This window comes from Thrips palmi, unplaced genomic scaffold, assembly GCF_012932325.1.
Source record: "Thrips palmi isolate BJ-2018 unplaced genomic scaffold, TpBJ-2018v1 HiC_scaffold_7, whole genome shotgun sequence".
NCBI lineage: Eukaryota > Metazoa > Arthropoda > Insecta > Thysanoptera > Thripidae > Thrips > Thrips palmi.
Genome location: NW_023144634.1, coordinates 2,719,636 through 2,740,434, shown reverse-complemented (window position 1 = coordinate 2,740,434; position 20,799 = coordinate 2,719,636). Strand labels below are relative to the sequence as shown.

At 38.9% G+C, this 20,799-nt stretch overlaps 2 protein-coding genes across 6 annotated transcripts; both read right to left on the bottom strand.

Annotated features, from left to right (window-relative positions):
• Positions 1-197: 197 nt before the first annotated feature.
• Positions 198-14,994, bottom strand: LOC117652853. 2 transcript variants are annotated; one of them, XM_034398014.1, is made up of 32 exons: positions 14,838-14,994; positions 13,885-14,051; positions 13,602-13,788; positions 13,433-13,526; positions 13,212-13,353; positions 12,967-13,086; positions 12,675-12,862; positions 12,302-12,563; positions 11,955-12,157; positions 11,747-11,853; positions 11,537-11,608; positions 11,395-11,460; positions 11,240-11,311; positions 10,589-11,162; positions 10,010-10,304; positions 9,687-9,919; positions 6,897-9,555; positions 6,745-6,799; positions 5,191-6,583; positions 4,966-5,116; positions 4,723-4,877; positions 4,447-4,638; positions 4,114-4,374; positions 3,641-3,771; positions 3,429-3,542; positions 3,019-3,334; positions 2,686-2,934; positions 2,498-2,611; positions 2,193-2,383; positions 1,889-2,116; positions 1,574-1,796; positions 198-1,498 (listed from the first exon to the last, which is right to left on the bottom strand). In XM_034398014.1, the coding sequence occupies exons 2-32, from the start codon at positions 14,027-14,029 to the stop codon at positions 1,358-1,360; spliced, it is 9,333 nt and encodes a 3,110-aa protein (XP_034253905.1). In that variant the 5' UTR covers positions 14,030-14,051; positions 14,838-14,994; the 3' UTR covers positions 198-1,357. The 2 variants fall into 2 exon arrangements, with proteins under 2 accessions (XP_034253905.1, XP_034253906.1); XM_034398015.1 differs by lacking the exon at positions 14,838-14,994 and adding an exon at positions 14,325-14,360.
• A 766-nt stretch (positions 14,995-15,760) lies between these two features.
• On the bottom strand, positions 15,761-20,742 carry LOC117652859 (probable peroxisomal acyl-coenzyme A oxidase 1). Of its 4 annotated transcripts, none has more exons than XM_034398025.1 (13): positions 20,726-20,742; positions 20,103-20,307; positions 19,844-19,994; positions 19,247-19,282; positions 18,724-18,892; positions 18,508-18,631; positions 18,180-18,424; positions 17,922-18,082; positions 17,489-17,842; positions 17,259-17,414; positions 17,069-17,174; positions 16,855-17,001; positions 15,761-16,770 (listed from the first exon to the last, which is right to left on the bottom strand). In XM_034398025.1, the coding sequence occupies exons 2-13, from the start codon at positions 20,230-20,232 to the stop codon at positions 16,510-16,512; spliced, it is 2,040 nt and encodes a 679-aa protein (XP_034253916.1). In that variant the 5' UTR covers positions 20,233-20,307; positions 20,726-20,742; the 3' UTR covers positions 15,761-16,509. The 4 variants fall into 4 exon arrangements, with proteins under 4 accessions (XP_034253916.1, XP_034253913.1, XP_034253915.1 ...); XM_034398022.1 differs by having other exon boundaries at positions 20,586-20,727; XM_034398024.1 differs by lacking the exon at positions 20,726-20,742 and adding an exon at positions 20,579-20,719 and having other exon boundaries at positions 20,103-20,309.
• Between the last annotated feature and the right edge of the window lie 57 nt (positions 20,743-20,799).

Genomic DNA, 20,799 nt, shown 5'->3' with positions numbered 1-20,799 from the left:
ATTCGGCACGTCGAAGGGACTACGTACATACAGTGTTTACCACCCAGATCCTCTCGGTCCAAACTAGAGACCCTCCCGGGGGTCTCTAGTCCAAACGAGACCTCAAAACAAAGATCAAAGACCCCTCCGAAATGGGTGTCAGCATTCCTCACATGAATGAATGTGAAATAGTTACTGTACAAGTAGTGAACTTTAAATGCAGGAAAAATATCATGATGCTATATTTTCATTTAAATAAAAAACAAAACAGAAGGATTTCTTTGATGATGGAGTATCACACGAACATAATAATAAACAATAATTACCTATAGTAATTTTTCCTAAAATTAACAATAGAAACATTGTTTTACAAAAATAGATTCTACATTAAAGGGTGCTTCTAAAAGAAACATAATTATCTTATGTGACAAAACAGGGATACATATTTAATTCAATAGTGATAGTGTTGAAGTACAATAACAACCAATACTATAGGTTTCAAAGAGATCAATATTTCTTTGATAGAAGTAAATCATTTCTTGTTAAGCATCTTACTATTTGGTCCAAATAGTCCTAAACTACTGAAGTAATAAAATAATGATCATCTACAAAATTGTCAGCAAAATTAGTTATTCACATATCTAAAAATAGAAATATCTGAATTATTACAAATGGGAGAGCATCTAATATTACTGTTGGTATTGGGGGTCACTAGAAAACAGTTTGCTTGTAAACGAAATTGCAAATAACATAGGGCAAACAAGGAAATACAGCACAAGAAAACACTAAACAAGGACCTTAAGCCAATTAGATTTGGAAAAAGAAAAAAAAAGTTGTTCAAACTTGGTTAAAATCTAATTTAAAATAACAAGGTAGCAACTTTGCTACTCTACAGAGTCAATGATGGAGAAAACAGATTTTTCAAAGGTAGTAGTGACCTTGTGTCACCATGCACTTTTTCCAAAACAAGCGAAAGTTTAAGACATAGCACTGACACAAACAGTATCACAGAATAAAACAAAATATTCTTAAAAACTAACATCTAGTGTTAAATTAAAACACCACATCAAATGTTTAGGAAAACAAAAAATCACATGGAATTCTGATTGTGTAAGATAGATGGGAAAAAAAATAACTACATTAAGTGAAGGTCGTTATACAGTCGTTTAAAGCGCTGTTGGAAATTGTAATCATGGCCTGGTCATTACGCTGAAGAATCTCTGTCTGGCCCGTAACGTAATGTGCACAGTCATCTACACTGGCATTACGTTACGGTTCCAGCAAAGGAGAATCTCTGGTGCAATAATCGTATGGAGATAGGATCTCAATTTCCTTTAACGCTTTAAGCGGCTTTCATTGTATTGTCATCATTTGCCAGTCACCTAAAGTCATTCAATAATTGAGAAATAAAAGCCGATTGTTCACACTTCTGGGAAGATTGATGACGACGGTAGGTAATAGGACAATCAAGGGAGCTGCAATCTAAAGGTGCAGAGCGACCAAGGCACGATTGGCAAATCTGTAACCACACATAAATAACAAATACCAAGCATAAAATCAACAATGGAGCAAGTTTGAAACATAAAATGCTCACCTTTGTAATTGATGCATGTGTCAATTCCAAATTGTGAAGCTTGCTCATCAAAGAGGTGACAAGTAGTTGTGGTTTTGATTGGCACTTCACACAGACTCCTCCATGAGTTAAATCTCCACAACAGGCGCACTCCATAGTTGTGAAATATTGAGAGATAGTTTTTTTGTGAGATAGGTTGACAATAGGCAGCGATAGTTTACTTCTTCTGGGCAGATCTGAATACCTAATAATAATAATAATAATAATAATAAAGAAATGATTGAATGAAGTCACCTTGGACCCAGTTTTACTGGAGAGGGTGCTAACATCACTTACCACGAGAGAACATCAGCACCCAACAATGAAAAACATCGAGCAAGAGGCGGAATGATAGCTCTGGTTACATAATAGACAGCATTGTACCGCAAACTTGGATCAGAAAGTAACTCTTTTGGATGCCGTACAAGATGGATCAAAGCTGAACCAGGAGGTCCATTCGTCACAACATATGGGACTCTCTCTCCCATGCGCGGTTCAGATCTGCGGTCGTGACGAAGCCAACGTCTACAGATAAATCAAATCACAAAATTAATGTTGTTCTTATAACTTCTTAAGCAGCCAGAATGAAAAAAGAGCATACTTAGTTAGTTCAAGAGCAGGAACACAAGCTCCTGCTCGATAATTTTCCTTCCCACGGTATTCCCGAGCAAATATTAAATCTTGAATATTGGCACGCCCTGCTAATATTTTGGAAAACTGATGGCTCACATAAGCCTTAACTGAACTAACATCACGTGTTTCGAAGAGTATCTTCAAAGATTTTTCAAGCATCTGTAAAAAGAAAACCAAGATAAATAAGTGGGAGAAACAAACTAAAAATCAGCTTTAACTCTTTTCTTGAACAGCTCAGACGGTCTGGACAGCAAAATGTGGGAGAGGTGATACCTTAGCAACGGCTGGACATCCATCTCTTCGCACAGTTTCAATTCCTTTGGCTTCATAGACCGGCTCGGCCTGGTCTGGACTTTCGTACATGAATCCAACATACCGTTTTTTGGTCTGTTTGTGTAGAAGAAGGTACCATTAGTACACAACAATATGTTACAAAAGCAAAGAAAAGCAAAGGCACTTACTTGCAAAATACAAGGTTGGTAAACTTTCTCTAATTTCAATTTGACAGGAGATGGATTACTTTCAGTGACAGCAGCAGCTATTTCAGCGCCTATTCTGAAAGCCTCTTCCCGGCTTCGGCCAGGAATAAGCACAAATAACGAATCTGTGTCGCCATAGACAACTCTGGCTCGCCATTCTTTGTTATTCTGCACCAGAGTAATCGCCCGCTCCAAGGTTTCCCTCCCTTTGCTGACTACACTATCACCAACCTAGAAACAAGTAAAAATGGAGGGAATGGACATATTCATTGTCAGACTAATACAAGATTTTTAAAACATGGTTTGCACTATTACCTCAATGCATGGCATACGTCCAGAGAAGTTAGCTGATGTATAACCATAGGTCACATTAGCAATGAGTTTTAGTCCAAGTTGACGGGCATGGAGAACCCGTTGCAAAGTATGGTCTTTCTTATGAAGTTTCATTGACTGTTTGACTGCAAGGCGAGCTTCTAAAATTTCTTCCAACATGCGTGGTAGTACACCTTGTCGCACTCTTTTTGTGACAAAAGCGATACCACTTGGTGATACAGAGATCTCATCCCTCAATTGTTGAAGGAGAGAGGTTTTTACTCGTAGTTCGGAACACCCAAATTCAAAATGACCTGATCTAAAGGCACATAGATTTAAAAGAAAATTAAACTAACAAAAAAAAAAAAAAAAGTAATAATACTATGACAAAAATCAACAGATCAGATACTCACTTTCCTAGGTGCTCCACCCTTCCAAGGCAAGTGGAGAAGCAATAGTTATATGCAATTATCATAGAGGGGTACAAACTTTGAAAGTCCAGTACTATCATTGGATCATTGTAAAATCTAAAATAATGTATTATTAGCGAATTATTACATGGGTTACATATATCAGGAGCACAAGAACATATTCTGCTTGTGTCAGAAAAGAATTAAACAATTACCTTGATTCGGGCTCCATTATTAGAGGTAAACATTCTGGTGCCCTCATATGTGCCCTTTGTTGGACAGAAGGTGAAACAGGAATGAAATTCAAGGGCTTTGCCAACCTGAGCATCATTGACTCAACTCTAAACTGGAAATAGAAAGGAAAAAAAAACATGGTGAAAACAACAACAAAAAACGGCAGCATTAATGTTCATTTTTACCCAAAACACAGGGTTTATCTTCATTGATCTAAACTTCAAATGGAACCTATAGCCCCATACATGCACTTATGCATGATATCCTCCAAAACACAAAAACTCTTCACAGAAATTTTCCCCAAATAGGGTTGTTAACGTTAACAACCCTGCCCCCAAACAAGGATAGCATTACACGAACACAGGAAATAAAAAGTAGCACATGAATTTCTTGATTAAAGTAGACACACTAAATAAGCTCAGTGTTTAAAAAAAATAAAAATTGAAAAACAAACCTGCGAGCCTCTGGACAGCACTTCAAAAAATTGAATGCCAAACAGTCTTGCTAATTCACTGGTCCTTCCAACCAAATCAAGTTGATCAAGAAGCCTGATAATTCCAGAAACCCTTTGTTGATAATACTGGACAGTTATCCACCGATGTAGGTGAGAAGGATGTTCCCACCAACGGGACAGGTTTTCAAACGAATGATGGCTTACACGCTTGTGCAGAATATGGTACATCAAATTTTCAAATGTATAGCTCTGCAGAGCAACCTATAAAATGAATAATAAGATTTTTAAAAACTCCAATTACAGAAGTGGTAAATTCTCCATCAAAAGGTTCACCTCTGATCGAAAGAGCCTCCATGCATCCAACACAATTCGTCCTATGATTTTCAGTCCACCAAGTCCATTATTATCTTCCAAATCTTGTTCCTTTCCTTGCTTTTGGTCAGGAACTCTTGAGAACTCTTGGATAATATTCACACCTAAGACATTGGCGCGTTGCAAAACATAGCCCCATGAAAGCATCTCAATCTAGAATCATGCAAAATGAACATGAGAATTGAAAGGAACCATAATGCAGCTTCTGAAATCCAGGGCAAATGCTTTTGAAATTACCTCAAAGCCTGCCAAAATGTCAGGGTCCCATTTATGCATTAAAGACACAAGGCTTTGAAGTAAGGATTTCTCATCATTTACATACTCTACTTCACCGCTAATTCCACATCGGTTTAGGAGAGGTGTTGAATTACTGGAATTAACAACAATAATTCCTAGAAATAAGCAAAGCAAATTAATTAATTTATCAGTAGTAAAAGATATGAACTGCTACAGTTGCTATAACATGTGAAATGTATGTACCATTCACACTAGTAGGAGTTTCAACATCTTCTGGTACATCATTACAAACAGAATAAAATATTGCTCGAATAGGATCTCGTTCAGGATCTGGATTCAAGGCGCCACAGGTACATATGTGAACTTCCATGGTCAATATTGTTATGTATTGATGCTAGAAGAAATTTAAAAGTAACATTAGCCAATTATTAAAAAAACAAAGCAGTTACACATATACTCAACAGATACCTCTTTCTTAGTCTTGGCAGTCTGCAAATTTTCAAGAACCATTTTGAACCCTGGAGATGCCGCTATACCTTTTATCTGGCAAGCTGATGCGTCTGGGTCATGTCGAAACAATGGACTTGCAGCATCTTTGCAAAACTGTGAATCCTGCAGTAGGCGCTTAATAGATGAACTATTAGGACTATTACTTTGAGAGACATTAGAGCCTTCCATCTCCAAGGGCGAGACACCCATTTCACTCTCTTCTTTTTCATCAATAGAGATGAGTGGAGTTGGATTATTTGAGGTAGTCTCTAAACACCTTTGAGACTTTCTGTTTGCCTTAGACTGTGACCTGGTCAAAATAGGAGTAAGAAGAGGTGAGGGCACTTTCCTTCCTTTGTGTTTTTTGATGCTTCCCTCAGGTGTGCTCGCTTCAATATTCCTAAAAGCCTGTGACAATTTAGCAGGAACAGAAAGTGATGATGGATTAACAGAGCTCTGTATCTCTAAATTTGTCTCTTTCTCCTCAATTTCTTTCTTCTTTGCTTTCAACGCCATCTCTCTTGCCCTGGCCCAAACGGCTACATCTTTAACCTTTGGTGGTTTCTTCACAGGCGATATGACAGTTACTCTTTTGTTGCAATGGGTTGACACCATATGATTAAAGTTGCCCTTCACTTGGCTGAGTCCCCAGCACTGTGCAAACAGTTGTTTTTGTTGGCAACTTAATCCACGCAGTCCATCAATGCTACTGTGAAACTCTTCCAAATGAAGGCAATTGTGGCTTGTCAGCTCAAGCACATTACTACCGACATCAACTTTCCCTTTGACATCATGATAGTTGCTAAAGTAAGGTTCTGGAATAACAACTTCAGGTAAGTTTAAGGTAGGTAAACTCTGCAAGACTGCTTTCCTAGATGGAGGTTTCTGCAGTGTTTTGAAATCAGAAGGGAGTTTTACTGCAACCCTTTCTCCGGAGCCTCCTTTCTCTTTGTCTTGACCACAAGGAATGTCTGATGACTCACAACTCAAGATGATGTCTTCCTGATTTGATACACTAGGTTGTGAAGAAGCGACAGATTTGCCCTTTTCAGGTGAAAAGGGCTGCTCAATACAGTTATTTTTTTCCAAATCAATCTTAGACTCTAAAAGACTTAAACTACTAAAATGACTAATATTTGGAGACATATCATGAAGGGTTTTGTTTTCTTCATGCACATCAATTGATCTTTCACTAAACATGTCCACTATGGAGGACTGGCTACTTTTTCTTGAAGTGTTGTCTTCTGTTTGTAATATTAAATTTCTCCCACACTCAACATCCTTCGATTCAATAGATTTTAAGCGCTTCAACAAGTCTTGTCCAAAACGCATCTCATTTGCAGTTGTAATATTATTTTCTTCCATCTCGCCCCTAAAATGAAGAAACAAAAGGGGGAAGGAAGGTGGAAGGGAAAAATAAACGATTAGTGAAAAAAGTATGAATGCAGTCAATCAAATGTGATTAAACAGAGCATTCTTGAGAGGTACCCAATATTTTCACTAACAAGTCTCAAATGTACCTCCGCAACTCACATGAAGCCATGTCTCATAGGAGCAAACCCACTGAAGTTTGATTCAGGGCAAATATCTGAAAGAAAATTGAAATGTTTAGATGAGGTTGAAAACACACGAACACGTCACTGTTGTTCACAGCAGTTCACCACAACCGGTGTTGTTCTACATACCCGGCGAAATTGGTACAGGGGGGGACCCATCTAAATTACACCGATCTGGAGAAATATTAGGGGACCACATAGTCCATGGTCCATAGCGCTTGTCAAACCAGTGAATGACAGACTTTGGTATCGGCCTAGAAGGTCCTGGTATTTCAACGTTTGGAGTATCTTGATTGTCATCCCTCTGAACCTTAGTCTTCTGTTGGAAGTCTTCCTCAAAAATTTTACGTTTTAGTGGTTGGTGGGCAGTTTCAGAAGTCTCTTGACTAGTTGAGGATGAATTTGAGCTGCTTTCAGTAGATGCTCCATCAACACACACAATTTGATTGGTAGGCCTTTTATAATTCTTAGAAGGAGAATTTTTGGTTTTGACTGGAATCAAAACATTTTCATCCACAGCATCAGATGAGCTGTTCAATTCAAGATCAATACTACTTGTGTCCAGGCTTATAAGTAAACTGTCATTTGTTGACTCATTTAAGTCTTCCTCTGTATGTGACAATCCTTCTTTTAAGTTTTTACCAGTCTTTTTTGGTATCTTGAAATTTGTGAGACGGGTTGAGCATTGTGCTTCTGGAATAATAGCCGAAATTGGCGTTGGTATTGGTTTAGCAGATGGCAAACTCGTGGCACTTAATTCACTAGCTCTTCTGGAGCTTAATGGAACCAGTTTAGTGGATGAGCTTTGCTTTCCCTTTGCACTTGAATTGCTCTCTCTCCTGGAGCTTAATGGCGCTGGTTTCCCCTTTGCACTTGAATTAGTACTTGCTTTTCTGGAGCTTAATGGTTCAAAGTTTGTTGATGAGCTTGTCTCTTCCTTGCCCCTTGAATTACTAGCTCTTCTAGAACTCAGTGGTCCTGCTTTAGAGGATGAACTTTGATTTGAAATTATTCCACCAATGGAAGGACCTATCAGGGAGTCCTTGCCCATCGGTCTATTTTGGCTATTTTTCAATATTGAGACCATAGGTTTTGTCTTAGTATCCTGATTTCCATTATTTGGCGATGTCAACTTTATATTGAAAGAAGATTTACAAACAGTATTTCTTTTCAAACCAGTTGGACTATCTTCAGGCATAGATTTAAGACTTTTTACAGGTTCCCTGATTTGGTTTTTGATGGACTCATCACAGTTCTTTGATGCAGATGTCTTTCTGTCAGTACTTGCCTGCTGATACAATAATTTACTCTCCTTGCAACCAGCCTTCTCTTCTTTTGAGCTATTCACCATGGCATCAGACCCTTTTGAGGATGTCTTTTCATCCATCAAAACCTCAACATTCCTCTGGCCTGTACTAGTGTTTATGACATGAGTCGCAGATAGACATGACAAGTCCTCAGTTTTGGGAGGGGATTGGTCAAGACTAGAGTCAGTGGACAAATTTAAATTCATCATTTTAAGTGATTTTGATATTCGTTGTTTCTTTGACCGTTGAGACAGAGGCACATCATCCTGGTCAACAACTGATTCGTCCGTTTTCCCACACTCTTCGTCAAACTCCTGGAGAGTTTTGCAAGAGATCTTGATTGATGTTGGTTTCGAGCCAGGCCTAGCGACATACTTCTGAGGGGTCGCCTTGCGGGATTTTATAGAAAGTGGTGATGGAGACTTTTCCTCCTCAAACTTAACATCTTGAGGTGCTGAATTTTCAATGACTTTTTCCACTTCCAATTTCTTTATAGGTACTGAATTACTCTGAGCAAATGCTCTTGGCATTCTTTTCTGGCATAGAGGAATCTTGTCATCTATTTCTTCTGGTATTTGGTCAACTTGATTATTATCTAAATACGTAGAGTTGGATAAATCAGTAGTTGTTCTAGTTCTATTTCGTAGAGACTTGACATGGGAAGTACTTTGTTCTGTGACCGAAGAGGTCTCAATAGATTTTTGGTCCCCAGCCTGGTCCCCAGAAGTCTTTTCCTCTTCAATTCCACAAGAGTTGAGTTCACTTTTACTCAGCATACTTTCATGTGACAAGTTGAGGTCTGAGCCCTCTGCTTTGAATGATATATTCCTCAGCTCTGATGTACTGAAAGATCTGCGAGTCCTTCCACAGCTGAGTACTGAGGATTTGGTACAAGCCCTTGAAAATGACAAATCTGAGGTATTCTGTGAATTGGAAGACTTATCTGTCCTTCCACAGCTGGGAACTGAGGATTTAGCATGAGCCCTTGAAGATGACGAGGCAGGGGAATTCTTTGAACAGGAAGACTTAACAGTTGATAAATTCCCAGTTGACAGTTTCTTGTGGCTCTTAATACCCAATGCAGATTTGTCTTCTAGGACTACATTAAACTTTTTGCAGATATTATAGATATTTTTCTTGGTCAACTTTACTACTCTGACCGAACATGGTTTTAAATAAAGTTCTGCTGCAGTAGCTTCTTCATTAGAAGCACAAGTTCTTATCTTCCGCTGAGCTGATACAGACAATTTAAGTCGCCTTTTCTCCCGTTGAACTCGTTTTAATTCCTTCTTGCTATTACTAGTAGAGTGACGTTTCCTTGATGACATTAACTGGTGCTTCTTTAGTGAAATTGGTCTACCGCAGTAAAATTGAGCAAGCTGCATATTCTTGCCTAATTTTGGTGGGCCTTTTCTTGGCAACTCTCCTCTATGCAAAAGTTCATCTGTTACAGGATCTTCCAAAGCTCTTTGATTGCTTGACTAAATAACAAAAATAAAAAAAAGGAAAAGAAAAAGGGATTTAAAAAATAAGGAAAGAGGGTGAAGATCAGAAAAAAATATTTTGGCAACTACAAGCAGCTGCAGTCTTTAAGAAACAAATCAAAGAGTACCTGAGATGATTCACTTATGACCCTTATGAGCTCCTCTCGCCTAGATGTTGATGGTTCTGGCAAATAATGTTCAGAACCAGCTGATAGGATCTCTCCCATTTCATCATTATCCAATGCGTCTTTCAAGCGATTCAATTCATTGTCTGAGCAGCTAGCATCAGTATTGGAAGATCCCCAATCAAGAGTGTCTCGAATGTCATTGAACATTGTTGTAGTTAACAATGGCTCCATACCTTAAAACAACAAACAAAATATGATAAGATGAAGTAAAATCAAGTTTCAAATCAGAAAAACATGCTTTGTGCAGTGTGGAAATCACTCACTGCTAACAGAAATATCACTGATTGTTCTGGGTGTCATATTTCCATCAGGGCCCACAAGTTCATCTGCATTGTCAGAGCCAAGAATTCTTGTGGGATCCCATGAGTCCGGTGCTTTAGTTTCAACAATAGATGCACGAGTTGTTTTTTTGCGATCTATTGATAGCCTTACAGATCTTCTGACTGACGTACTAGTGGGTTCCTGAAAACCATCCTGGTTTTTATCAGAGAATTTGACAGTGCCTAAATTATTTTCATCAGAGACTACTGATGATATTAGTTCAGTTAAGGACTCCTCCTGAAAAACAAAACAAAAAAAAACACATTTAGTAATTTATTGCAACAAATTCAGAAGACAAGAGGTGAATAATAGATAATGAGTGCTAGCATGGACAGGAGTCCAGTGGAACAATTCGCCTCCGCGATCGTAGAGCTTCCTGAAAGGAAGGTGTAAGGTCACTTTTTCACTGGTGCGAGGAAAAAGGTGATTTGCCACCCCTCCAGGCTGGCTTTGAGTCCACCACTGTCTGCGCTACTAAGTTTGTGTTTGTAAGTTTCAGTAAGTAATATAATAAGTCTTACCTTATCAAGGGGAGCTTGAGGATACAAAGAGGGATCTCCTCGCAATATTGGCTCCTTCCTCTTATTTGCAAGCAAATCAATAAATGTATCGGTGCAATGCTCTGGTTCTTCAGTATCTTCACTGCAGCCAACAGTGGAAGTACAACATGCGACTGGTGGTTGTATATAGTTCTGGTAATCCACTGTAAGAGCTGAACCTGGTCTGACAGCCTCTTCTTCAGACGATGGTAGAATATAAAGAAGCGGTTCTTGTTCCGGAACAGTGTTTTCAATAGTTGACAAAACAAAACTAGGTCCTGCTATCTGTGTTTCTCCTAAAATTGGACTATCACAATAGCTACTAGACTTGATGTTGCCGTTTTCATTCAGTTCTGCTGCATCATACTGAGCTCTCAATGGGTCATCATGGTTGTACATTTCAAGTGCCGCACTTGAGCAAGGGCCTTTAGGATCAGATTGAACTGGCAAACTGGAGTTAACAGGAATTTCACCAAGTGATGGATCAACTGGGAGAGCAGCAGAATCTGAAGTCTGTTTTTTCTTGAAAATTAATTCATTTGTTCCGGGAATAAACCTGCAAGGACCATGGATCTCATTAGTATTGTAGGTGACACATGAGTACAGCATCAATGGATTTACAGGAAAAATCACCTTCCATCAGTTAGGACACTGTTAGGGGCTGTCTGCTGTCTGCTCGTGCCACCCCTCACCCTAATACCAAGACTGCAACAGAAAAATATTAAAAAGGTTACAAACAAAGCCCAAGGCAGCAAACTCCTCACTGATCATCAATGTATATGCCATACCTTTTACGACCTGATTTTGATGGAAGATCATTTACACCATCCACTTGGGGAATTTGAAAATTTTTCCTGCAAATGAGATAATTTATAAATGCATGCCTTTACACAAATTCAGGAGACCAGACATAACTTGACCAAGTCATACCTTGATTTACGAGTCCCTTTGGTTAAAACGTCACAGTTTCCATCTGATTGAGGTATTTGTAAGGTATCTCGGCTGAAACGTGAAAAGGGATTTCTAGAATGAATGGCAATACAAAATGCAATCTGAGGTACAATGTTGTGTAATGTGGCTGCTGAACCTAATCACAACAAAGATTCCGTTAAACGAAGGGGAGGAGTGAGATTTACTTACTTAAGTGTAGATGGACCTGGTTGTGGTTCATTTTGAATAAGCTCATTTAAAATTAAATTTTCATCAACATCAGGCATTGTTAGATCAAATAGCTTCATATGATCATCCTAGTAAAAACAAAAATAATTATTAAAAAAAATTATCAAAGTATTAATACTTCAAAACTAATCTAGTTTTATTATAAAATGAAAGCTCTTTGCCGACATACCTCCTCCGCTACCAATGTTTTATCTTCCCAACGTTCATCTTCACCATCACTGTTTTCCTCCTCATCATTACCAGCAGATTGACTAGGCCGACATATAGTTTTGGAGGTTTGAGAGCCAAGTACACTGTCATCATCGACGTTGGCCGATCTTGTGTCAGCAAGTGTTTCAAGCACATCCAAAAGCTCAAGATCCTCTAAATCCACTAAATTACAGGGGATAAAACAAAGTCAATGATATTGATATATGAAGAGGTGGTAAATGAAATTAATTTAATGAAATTAAAATTCTGTGTTCCATTAGTAGCGACAAAATTTCAAAGGTGTGGAATGTGGAGAGGCCAACTTACATGCTAGACTGTTGTCCAGTGGCTGAGTAAGGTGCTGACTAATGGAACTATTCATTGCAGCAATGTCTTCATCAACAATTGTATCTTCTAACAATGCAGCATTTTCAACCTCAGAAGGATCTTGGACATCTAGACATGGTTCTGACACATGCAAACTTACAAAGGAAGCATCTAGAGCTGATGTATTGGGTGGCTCCTCAATTGCATAAGATTTGTTCACCAAAGTAGATAGTTCTCCAGACAGAGAACTGTCATCACTTGACTGTAAAAGGAAAACAAATACATTTCACATTACAAACTTGATGGAAGGATGAGAACCCAGAATGAGGGATCAACATCTCAAAAGTCCATTCCAATGAGTGTGTCGGCTAACCTGAGACGGATTATTCAAAATTCGTTGAATTTTATCAAGATAAAAGAGCTCACTGGATGTTGAGTTTTGAGGAGGCCTTTGAGAGTGTAAATGTGGCACATCAACTGGGGTTCCTTCTTTCATTGATCTCCTCCTATTTTCATCTTCCCAGATCGCAGCAATGCCTGGGTTACAAATTTGAGCATTGCCTGCAAAAAAAAAAATTGAGTTAATAAGAGGAATTTTCGGTTCACTTTTGAAGGCTTCATAAGCAAAACCCTTCAGTACATTGTGTCAAAGAAGTTAAACGCACCTTGCGACGAAGGTCGATTTGAAATGAAGCAGGCAGCTGCATCCACCTCAAATTGTGATGAGCTCACAGCCCGAATAGAGTCCGGAAGGATGTGCTCTGCAGGTATCTTGGAGAGAAGTTCTGTGAAAGAAACAAAACAGGATAGGATACTAAGTCAACAATGCAAGGAAGTTTCAAGACTACACCGAAAGGCACAGAAAATCAGACACCACGAATCAAAATCTGCAATAAAACCAATCAATTACCTTGGAAGTTGGTTCTCCTGTATTTCACGTGTTGAAAATCAATAAAGCTCATTCCATAAAGATTAAAATCAATAAAAAATTGAAGAATAAATGGAATATGAGCTTCATGTGGCTGAAAAACCTTATTCAGAATGGCACCATTCTGAAGCAAAAGAATAACAGAAGGAGTAATACTTGCACATTGTTGAAAACAAGAAAGAATTCATAAGAAAGGTGGTTACCTGCAGCAAGTTTACAGCCTGTTTGATTACAGAAGGTTTGTAAAAATAAACTTTAAGAAACTGGTGTCGTTTATGATGATACCCATAAAATGGTCTAGGTACAAAAAGGATACATAAAATTCCATTTCATATTTGAAAAATAATGCAACAAGAGAAAGCGAATACTTACATGCCAGATACAAGGACAACTTTATACACATGCTGTGTATTGGATGTAGAGAAACCCGAAGCTATGTTGATTGCTTTGTCAAGACTTGCAGCCAATTTATATGAAAGCTTTAGATGGGGTTCAGCACCATCATATGGTATACATATGTAAGGGAACACGCCGTGAATATGCACACATGTTTTTATGCCTACAACAGAGTTAAGGTTTGTCAAGGTGAATCCACCTTAAGTTCAAATAAAAGATAAAATTGTAGTGAAATTTCAATTAAGGATTCAACACATACCTGAAGGAGTTGTGCCAAATATTCTGATAACGGGGACATGTTTGATAGATGACTTGCGGAAGTCAGAATACGTCACATCAAGTTCAGAAATGGGTGAACTCATGTAATGATCAACTGTGACTATTCTAACTTGAAACATTTTCATTAGTCACTTGCTGTCATCAATTCTGAAACCAACAAATTTTTGAAATATAATTCCACAACGGGAAATGATTTTTCCATCAATGAAAAATCTAATAAATTCCTAAAATGACTGTGTCCTTAATTATTTGATAAATAACACCTGTTCTAAAGGTGAGAAAATGGAAGAGTTAATGGAGAGGAAAGTGGTCATTAGAAGAAAGAGTTCACCCAGAAGAAAAAGGTTTGAGGAAGGCAAAAAACTGAGATTGACTGGATATTACTTCATTCAAGTTGTCAATTAAAATTGTAACTTATACCACAGATAAACTTGGCTTCAAGTTGAGCAGGTGAGGCTAAAAATTGAAAATAAATTGGCATCAGATTTCTCATGATCACCGCAGAAGGCAACAACATATGTTTCCGATTATTAAAAAAACATACGCGGAAACCTGAATGAACCAAATGTTTGAGAAGACACGGCGAAATCTGTTCATTGTGTGAGTTTGTTTATAAACCGGTCGAATGGGTTCATGCCTGCACAGACGCGAGACGCAGAGACATAATTATATCATTTCAGTGCAATAATAAAAAAACCTAATACTTTAAAAAATTGCTGGTAATTCAGCGAACAAAACTATAAATATAAAAAAGAAGGACAAATCTAATTTTAAAGAAGAATCAAGTGAAAGACCACCTGCCCCAGCGGGGGCGGAGGAGGTTAGCGAACTATGGTAACAGGACTGTTTCCTCCTAATCCGTCGAAGATTGGACACTAAATGGTTTGAATGAAAAACAGGACCTCCACGGAAGTTATAAAAAAGGTATCTTACCTTACAAAATAACAAAGGGTAAATGGAATAATATGTCGCAACACAAATTGTACAAAATGCGCGGTAACATCGTGCTCCAAGTTTAAAAACAAAAACAACAATGTTGCAGTGATGGCGAAGAAAATACGGAAGCACGCATGCGCCCGCCCACCCGACCTTTCCTTCCGCCTCCGCCTCCAGTCAGTTTAGAGCCCTACTACATGGAGTTCCGTGCTGCGACGACTACCAAATTTCCTGCATAACATCTGCCACCTTACTGTCCTGGTTAAAAGTTGAAACGACTTTCGCAAAATAATGACGAGGAAAGTCGGGAAGGCGGAAGTGGTTTTGTTTTTTGGCGCAGCTAACTGAACGTACCTTTCGATTCACGTCGTGACCGCAAACAACACACAAAAACACGCCTGCTCCAGAAAGGAAGGAAGTGGCCGGCGGCGCTTGGATAACTATCAACTTACCAGCCACCAGCTTGTGCTGTCTTGCTGCATCAACAATGCAGCTTTGCGGTTTCACCGGTACATCTTTGGGACAATGTTTTTGTGATTCACAGACCAATCAGCGGGCTCGTGGTGAACCGGAACCGCCTCGTGATTCGCGCGAACAAAACAATGACTTCCCTGCCGCCCCCGCCCTTCCTTTGAATCAAAAAGAAAGGGTAGTCATTCACTCATTCACCTCCTAAAGCGCGAACACTTAACGCTTCCGGCGTTTTCTAAGGTCAATGGGAATCCCTTCCGGAACAAAAGTACAAGACTTGGCAGATTTGTGTGTTTGAAGAAAAACTTTGCTTCTTTGTCCTATGCATACAGTTGGATTGTGAATTAATATTTGTCATGCTAACCATTTTTGCCATTTTATCCCAACTTTCCCTGGCGACATTTTAACATAAATGATGGAGAGGGATAATCAGAGAACAAAAACAGGGATACTGCAACAGCATTTTATTCAAAAGAATGAGTAAAAATGTCTTCTGGGTGCAAATGAAAGTAATTGTGGTCCCTAGATAAGCAAGAACCTAGCAATAAACAGCTTAGAAGATAGTCAAAATATACAAGTCATTTCATGACCTGTTTGATACAAAAATAAATCAGTATAAAATTATAAAATACTGTTTGCCTTACCTGAAGCAGTAAGTGCGAGACAAATTAAACAACTATAACCAGGATCACTCTCTACCATTACAAGGTAAATAAATGCATCACATTGTATGTAATTAATTCAAGTGAATTTAGAGAAACATGTCAAAACTACAGTAATCTATTACAGGTAACCCAATTAATACTTATAAGGCAATAAGACTCACAGGTATCCTGTCATCCTCATTAAGATATAAAAATATTCAAAAGTATCATAGACTAAGAACCATCAGCTTTTAAGGATAATAATAACAACAATATAAACAATATAGAAATATAAACACTAAAAAAATCAAATCACAATACCCAATTTTCCTGTATAGCACAGAGTAGAAGAGTTTTAGTCAACAAATTTTAACATTTAAATATGGAGTTTAATCAGAAAACAGGAAAGTTTCCCTAAGCCCCAAAATAACATATCCTAATATTTCTGGAATTCATAATGTTTTCATAAAAAGTTGCCATCTAGAAATCTACAGAAATATCACAATGATTTGATCATTTAAAAACTTGGTCCAATAGAACAAAGCTCTATTTCTCTAAAGGTTTGACCTTAGGAATGGCTTCAAGTACTCATGGAATGATTTGTTAACAGGCTCACTGTTGAGAGGGCTTTTCTGAGACTCTTCAAACATACGTTCGTAGACCCTGCCATCCCAAGCACCAAGGGGTGAACCAAGAATTTCGTCATGAATGTCGAACGAGTCCACAATGCCCACTGCATTAGGTCGGAGCTTAGCCAGGAGCTGTTCCAGCCACAGTTGCAAACCATCCACATCAGCAGGTGACAAATTTGAGAACTGTAAGATAAGATAAATTTCATGATCAGGATGAGATGAACTGAAATGTGTTTCTAATAGATTATAAAGGATGATGAAACTTACCATCAAAAAGTCACCCTTGTTTATCAGCAGCCAATACAGAGCATAGAGTTCAGCAAGTTGTGTGAGGACTGTTTGAAGTGGGCGAGATACAGAGGACTTTGAAACGGTCTCTACGAACTTTTCAACCATAAAAGCTCGACAATGGGCCTAGGAAAGAGGAATTATTGGATGACTTTGTCCTAAACTTAGTATCCACTAAAATTACGGCACTCACAGTGGAAGCTGCAACTAGTTCAATGGAAGATTCATTCCAAGCATCCTCTGATGACATGCCCCCTTTGGCTCGGCGCTCCATGTGCTCAGCAGCAGACTTGACTTTCCTAAATAATAATGATAATAAAAAATAACTCACAAATTTGTACATTTAGAGATATCCAAGTTAAACTTTGATCGCCCTTACTTACCCGGCAGCTACCTGATAGAATGCCTTCACAACACAATCCATACTGTTTTCCCAAATTGCACGAGGTTGTCGCCAATCAGAATACAGATTCAAGTATGCAACAGAAGGTGTCAGTGTTTGTCCACTTCGGGCTTGTTGCCAAGTCTTCATGAGGTACCTTGGGAAGAAGCAATATTTTTAGTCGAAACCAAACTAAGAAATTGTGACCTTGAACGTAAGTTCTAAACTGACCTTGCAGTCTGCAGAAGCAGGACAGTGTTTTCTCCCTCATAAGTGCAGGCAGCTGTTACCAAGCCATAGGTAGATGGCAGATTGCTGGATTTCATGTACCCGTGACCTCCACAAGCCAACCTAACAGTTTCAACAGCAGATGCAGCATCGCTTGTGCACAGAGCCTTCAGACAGCAAGAAGCTGCATGAAGCTCGGGCAGCCTTTCCAAATCCCCCTGGTCAAGTTCACTGTTGACCACATTGTACATTTCCCAGATCCATTGGGCGGAGAATTTCATTGCAAATACAGAGGCAATAGAAGGCAGAAGCTTGTACTGCTGGGTGCGGTAGTCGAGGACTTGGGGTTCAGGAGCACTGAAGAGGGCAAATGAAGAAAGTAGACAAGAAGAATTTCAAATCGCAAGTCATGAGATCATAATCATCTAATGCATACCCTGGTTTCATTTCCGACTGGTGTCTCACTGCACTGTAGCGAGTAGCAATAGTAACTGCTTTAGAAAGATAGCTGGACATATCTTGGCAAATCACTACCCGCACAAACATCATAGTTCCATAGGTCAGCTTATCACTTGGAGACTTCACGTAAGTTCCATCCTATGCAAAAAATATTAAGAAAATTTAATAGACAAACATTAATTAATTGATGAGGACTACATGGACTGTGCAGTATTTATTTTTCTTCTTTGCTTACCTCTAACACCTTGTTGTTTTTCATCAGCATATTTTCTAATGGTATGCGGACCTGCTTGAAGCCCAGGTATCCATTATTGGTGGTGTTCATACCTAGCTTAGCTCCGATCTCCCCAATGATGATTCCCGGGAGAGGCATGTGGGTTTCTTCATCTCGAAGTTGAACAATGAAAGGATGAATTCCATGGCACTTCCCTTGAGTATACAGTTGAGCCACAACAACTGCATAATTAGCAGTATGTCCCACTGCAAAATAGCATAAGAAAATTAAACTTTGTTCACTCTTTCAAAATTGTGTTGTTAATTTAAGATTTGAAGAAATCACTTACACCCTCCAGGCCACCATTTGTAAGATGTAAGGGTAGGACTGTTCAAAACAAATTCTTGTGTGGCTGGGTCATAAGTGGCTGTTGTTTCTAAGCCTCGAATGAAGGTACCATGACCTAATTCCGTCTAAGGAGGAACATCAAAACACACTATTAATCACAACAGTAGAGATCCTGAATTATTTTTTTAAAATTTTAGTTGTGCAGTGTGGAACTAACCTGAGCATAGGTACCAATTATTTCAAGGTTCCAGGCTCTTGAAATCCAAAAAGCTTGTTGTTCAACTGTGCCCTGTCCAGCAAGTGTGGGCAGGAACATGACATAATGTAAGGCAAGCGGATTACCATCCTTGATAATTGCTGACCCCAGCATGCCACCCAGAAGCTGCCTGAAAAGATCACATTTAACCAATATGTCATCTATTTGACTTCAGGAAAGATTGTACAAAATTATAGAATGCCACAGAAATAAAGACATTATCTGGAAAATTTAAGAAAGACAGTTTCCAGCAATGACACACACAAAAAAAAAAAAAAAAAAAAAACAGTAAAAAGAGTTTATGGAATTTTCAAAAAACTGCATTAAATTTACAGTACAACTTAGCATTAGCTACAACCTTTAACATTGGCACATTTAAGGAAACACAAATACATTCGGGTAATGATCTCTTCCTCTGCTGGTTAAATTGAAAAGGCAGCCACAAGACGAAAAGCAAAGCATTTTCCTTTGTCTTAGTACTTACTTAACTCTCTTTCCCATGGAATCAACAGGTGGATCCCTAAATGCAGAAACAACTTCCCATTAACAGAAAGATATAGCTATGTTAGTGATATGGCATGCGTGAAGTGAAATAAAGTGTGCACCAGATAATAGAGTGATAATAGAATGAATGCATTGTTGTGTGAGGGGGCAGATACAAGGAACTTACATTCACAACTTTGGAACTACAAGCTTGAATAAAATGTACCAAAAGCCAAAATGACAAGAGATACCACACAGATCAAACTTGGGAAAATTTAATATGATAACAGTACTTTGAACAGATGCAGCTAGTAAGTTCATGGTGAACAAAGAGAAAAGCAATAATTTAATTCAACATCAAAAGCTACAAAGTAAGCTATAGTTCCATTTAAACAACAATACACACATGCATGCACAGACCAACAGGTTCCAAAATATGTTATTACAAACACTGAAAAAATTTAGTATAGGTGCAACCAACAAACTTTTTACGGCCCAAATATTGAAGTGTGTGGAGCATATAATACAGGCAGGAGGAGTGCAGTGCAACTGCCTGCGCTAATGAGAAATACCAAAAACAATGTGAAAGAGAACCAACCTAAAATTATCCATACTCCCATGAGGCATCTCTTGAAGCTTTTTGAACATGTGGCAGGCTTTTCGCACAGAATGTTCATATTGCTCCTTGTGACTTAGGTATTCCATAGGCACTTCATCCTTAAATGCGGGGTCAGATAGAAAATAATCCTCTGAAAAAAATGAAAATGGCATTAAATATATATTTGATGCCAGCATTCAGACAGTAGACAGTAGTTTAAACATTTATGAGTGCACTTTGAGCAAGCTTTGCCACTTACCCCTTTCTTTCCTCTCAAGAGTTTTTGCTTCACCTCCATCTAACAGGTGAGTCAATTCCAGGGTGTTGAAAGTGCACTTTTGGCGCTCTCGAACCAAATCAGGGTTCACGGCAACATTTTCCACAACCATTTTTTAGGTGACCTGCCCAAACCTACCAGGACCTAATTCAGACAACTGCCCTGCGCTCCGTCAGTTGGACCCGACCTGCAACACCAGACGCCCAGGACTATTACCACTATTACAGATCCTTGAGCCGACAGAGACAGTAGCGCTAAGCAACTGCGCCGAGGGGTCCAAGTCCAATCTTGCGTCAGGCGTCAGATCCAAAGTTCTCGTAGCGCTTGGCTCTCGAGTAGACGTGACGTGACCTGAGATGACCTTCCGTTAGCGGTCCCATGAGAAACATGCAGATTCATTCCAAAAGATGGAGGTTAGTTTGTCCATGACACAAAAACAAACGCGCTAAATTGAATTTAAAGTACCCAATGGCCAGTGATGCTGAGAGTGACAGTCCACGTGCTGTGCTCAACTATGCCTCAACTTATCACGAAGAATTAGTGAGCATATCTCTCAAGTAGGGCCGACAAAATAGAGGGGAGAAAAATAAGTGTCACAATCTCACAGCTGTTGTAGTGCTACACCACATCTCTAGCAGTAGACGGGGGGGGGGGGGGGCGGAGGCGGAAGTAGATGAGA

Bases quoted from the DNA above. Each gene is read 5' to 3' on its own strand.
- LOC117652853 (XM_034398014.1), bottom strand. From the start codon at position 14,029: ATGAAAATGTTTCAAGTTAGAATAGTCACAGTTGATCATTACATGAGT. The intron at 9,556-9,686 runs GTACTCTTTGAT...TTTGTTATTTAG, and splicing joins TCATAAGTGAATCATCTCAG to TCAAGCAATCAAAGAGCTTT. The intron at 3,543-3,640 runs GTAATTGTTTAA...ACATTATTTTAG, and splicing joins ATAATGGAGCCCGAATCAAG to ATTTTACAATGATCCAATGA.
- LOC117652859 (XM_034398025.1), bottom strand. From the start codon at position 20,232: ATGGTTGTGGAAAATGTTGCCGTGAACCCTGATTTGGTTCGAGAGCGC. The intron at 18,893-19,246 runs GTAAGTACTAAG...TGATCTTTTCAG, and splicing joins TCCATGGGAAAGAGAGTTAA to GCAGCTTCTGGGTGGCATGC. The intron at 16,771-16,854 runs GTAAGTTTCATC...CTTATCTTACAG, and splicing joins ACAAGGGTGACTTTTTGATG to TTCTCAAATTTGTCACCTGC.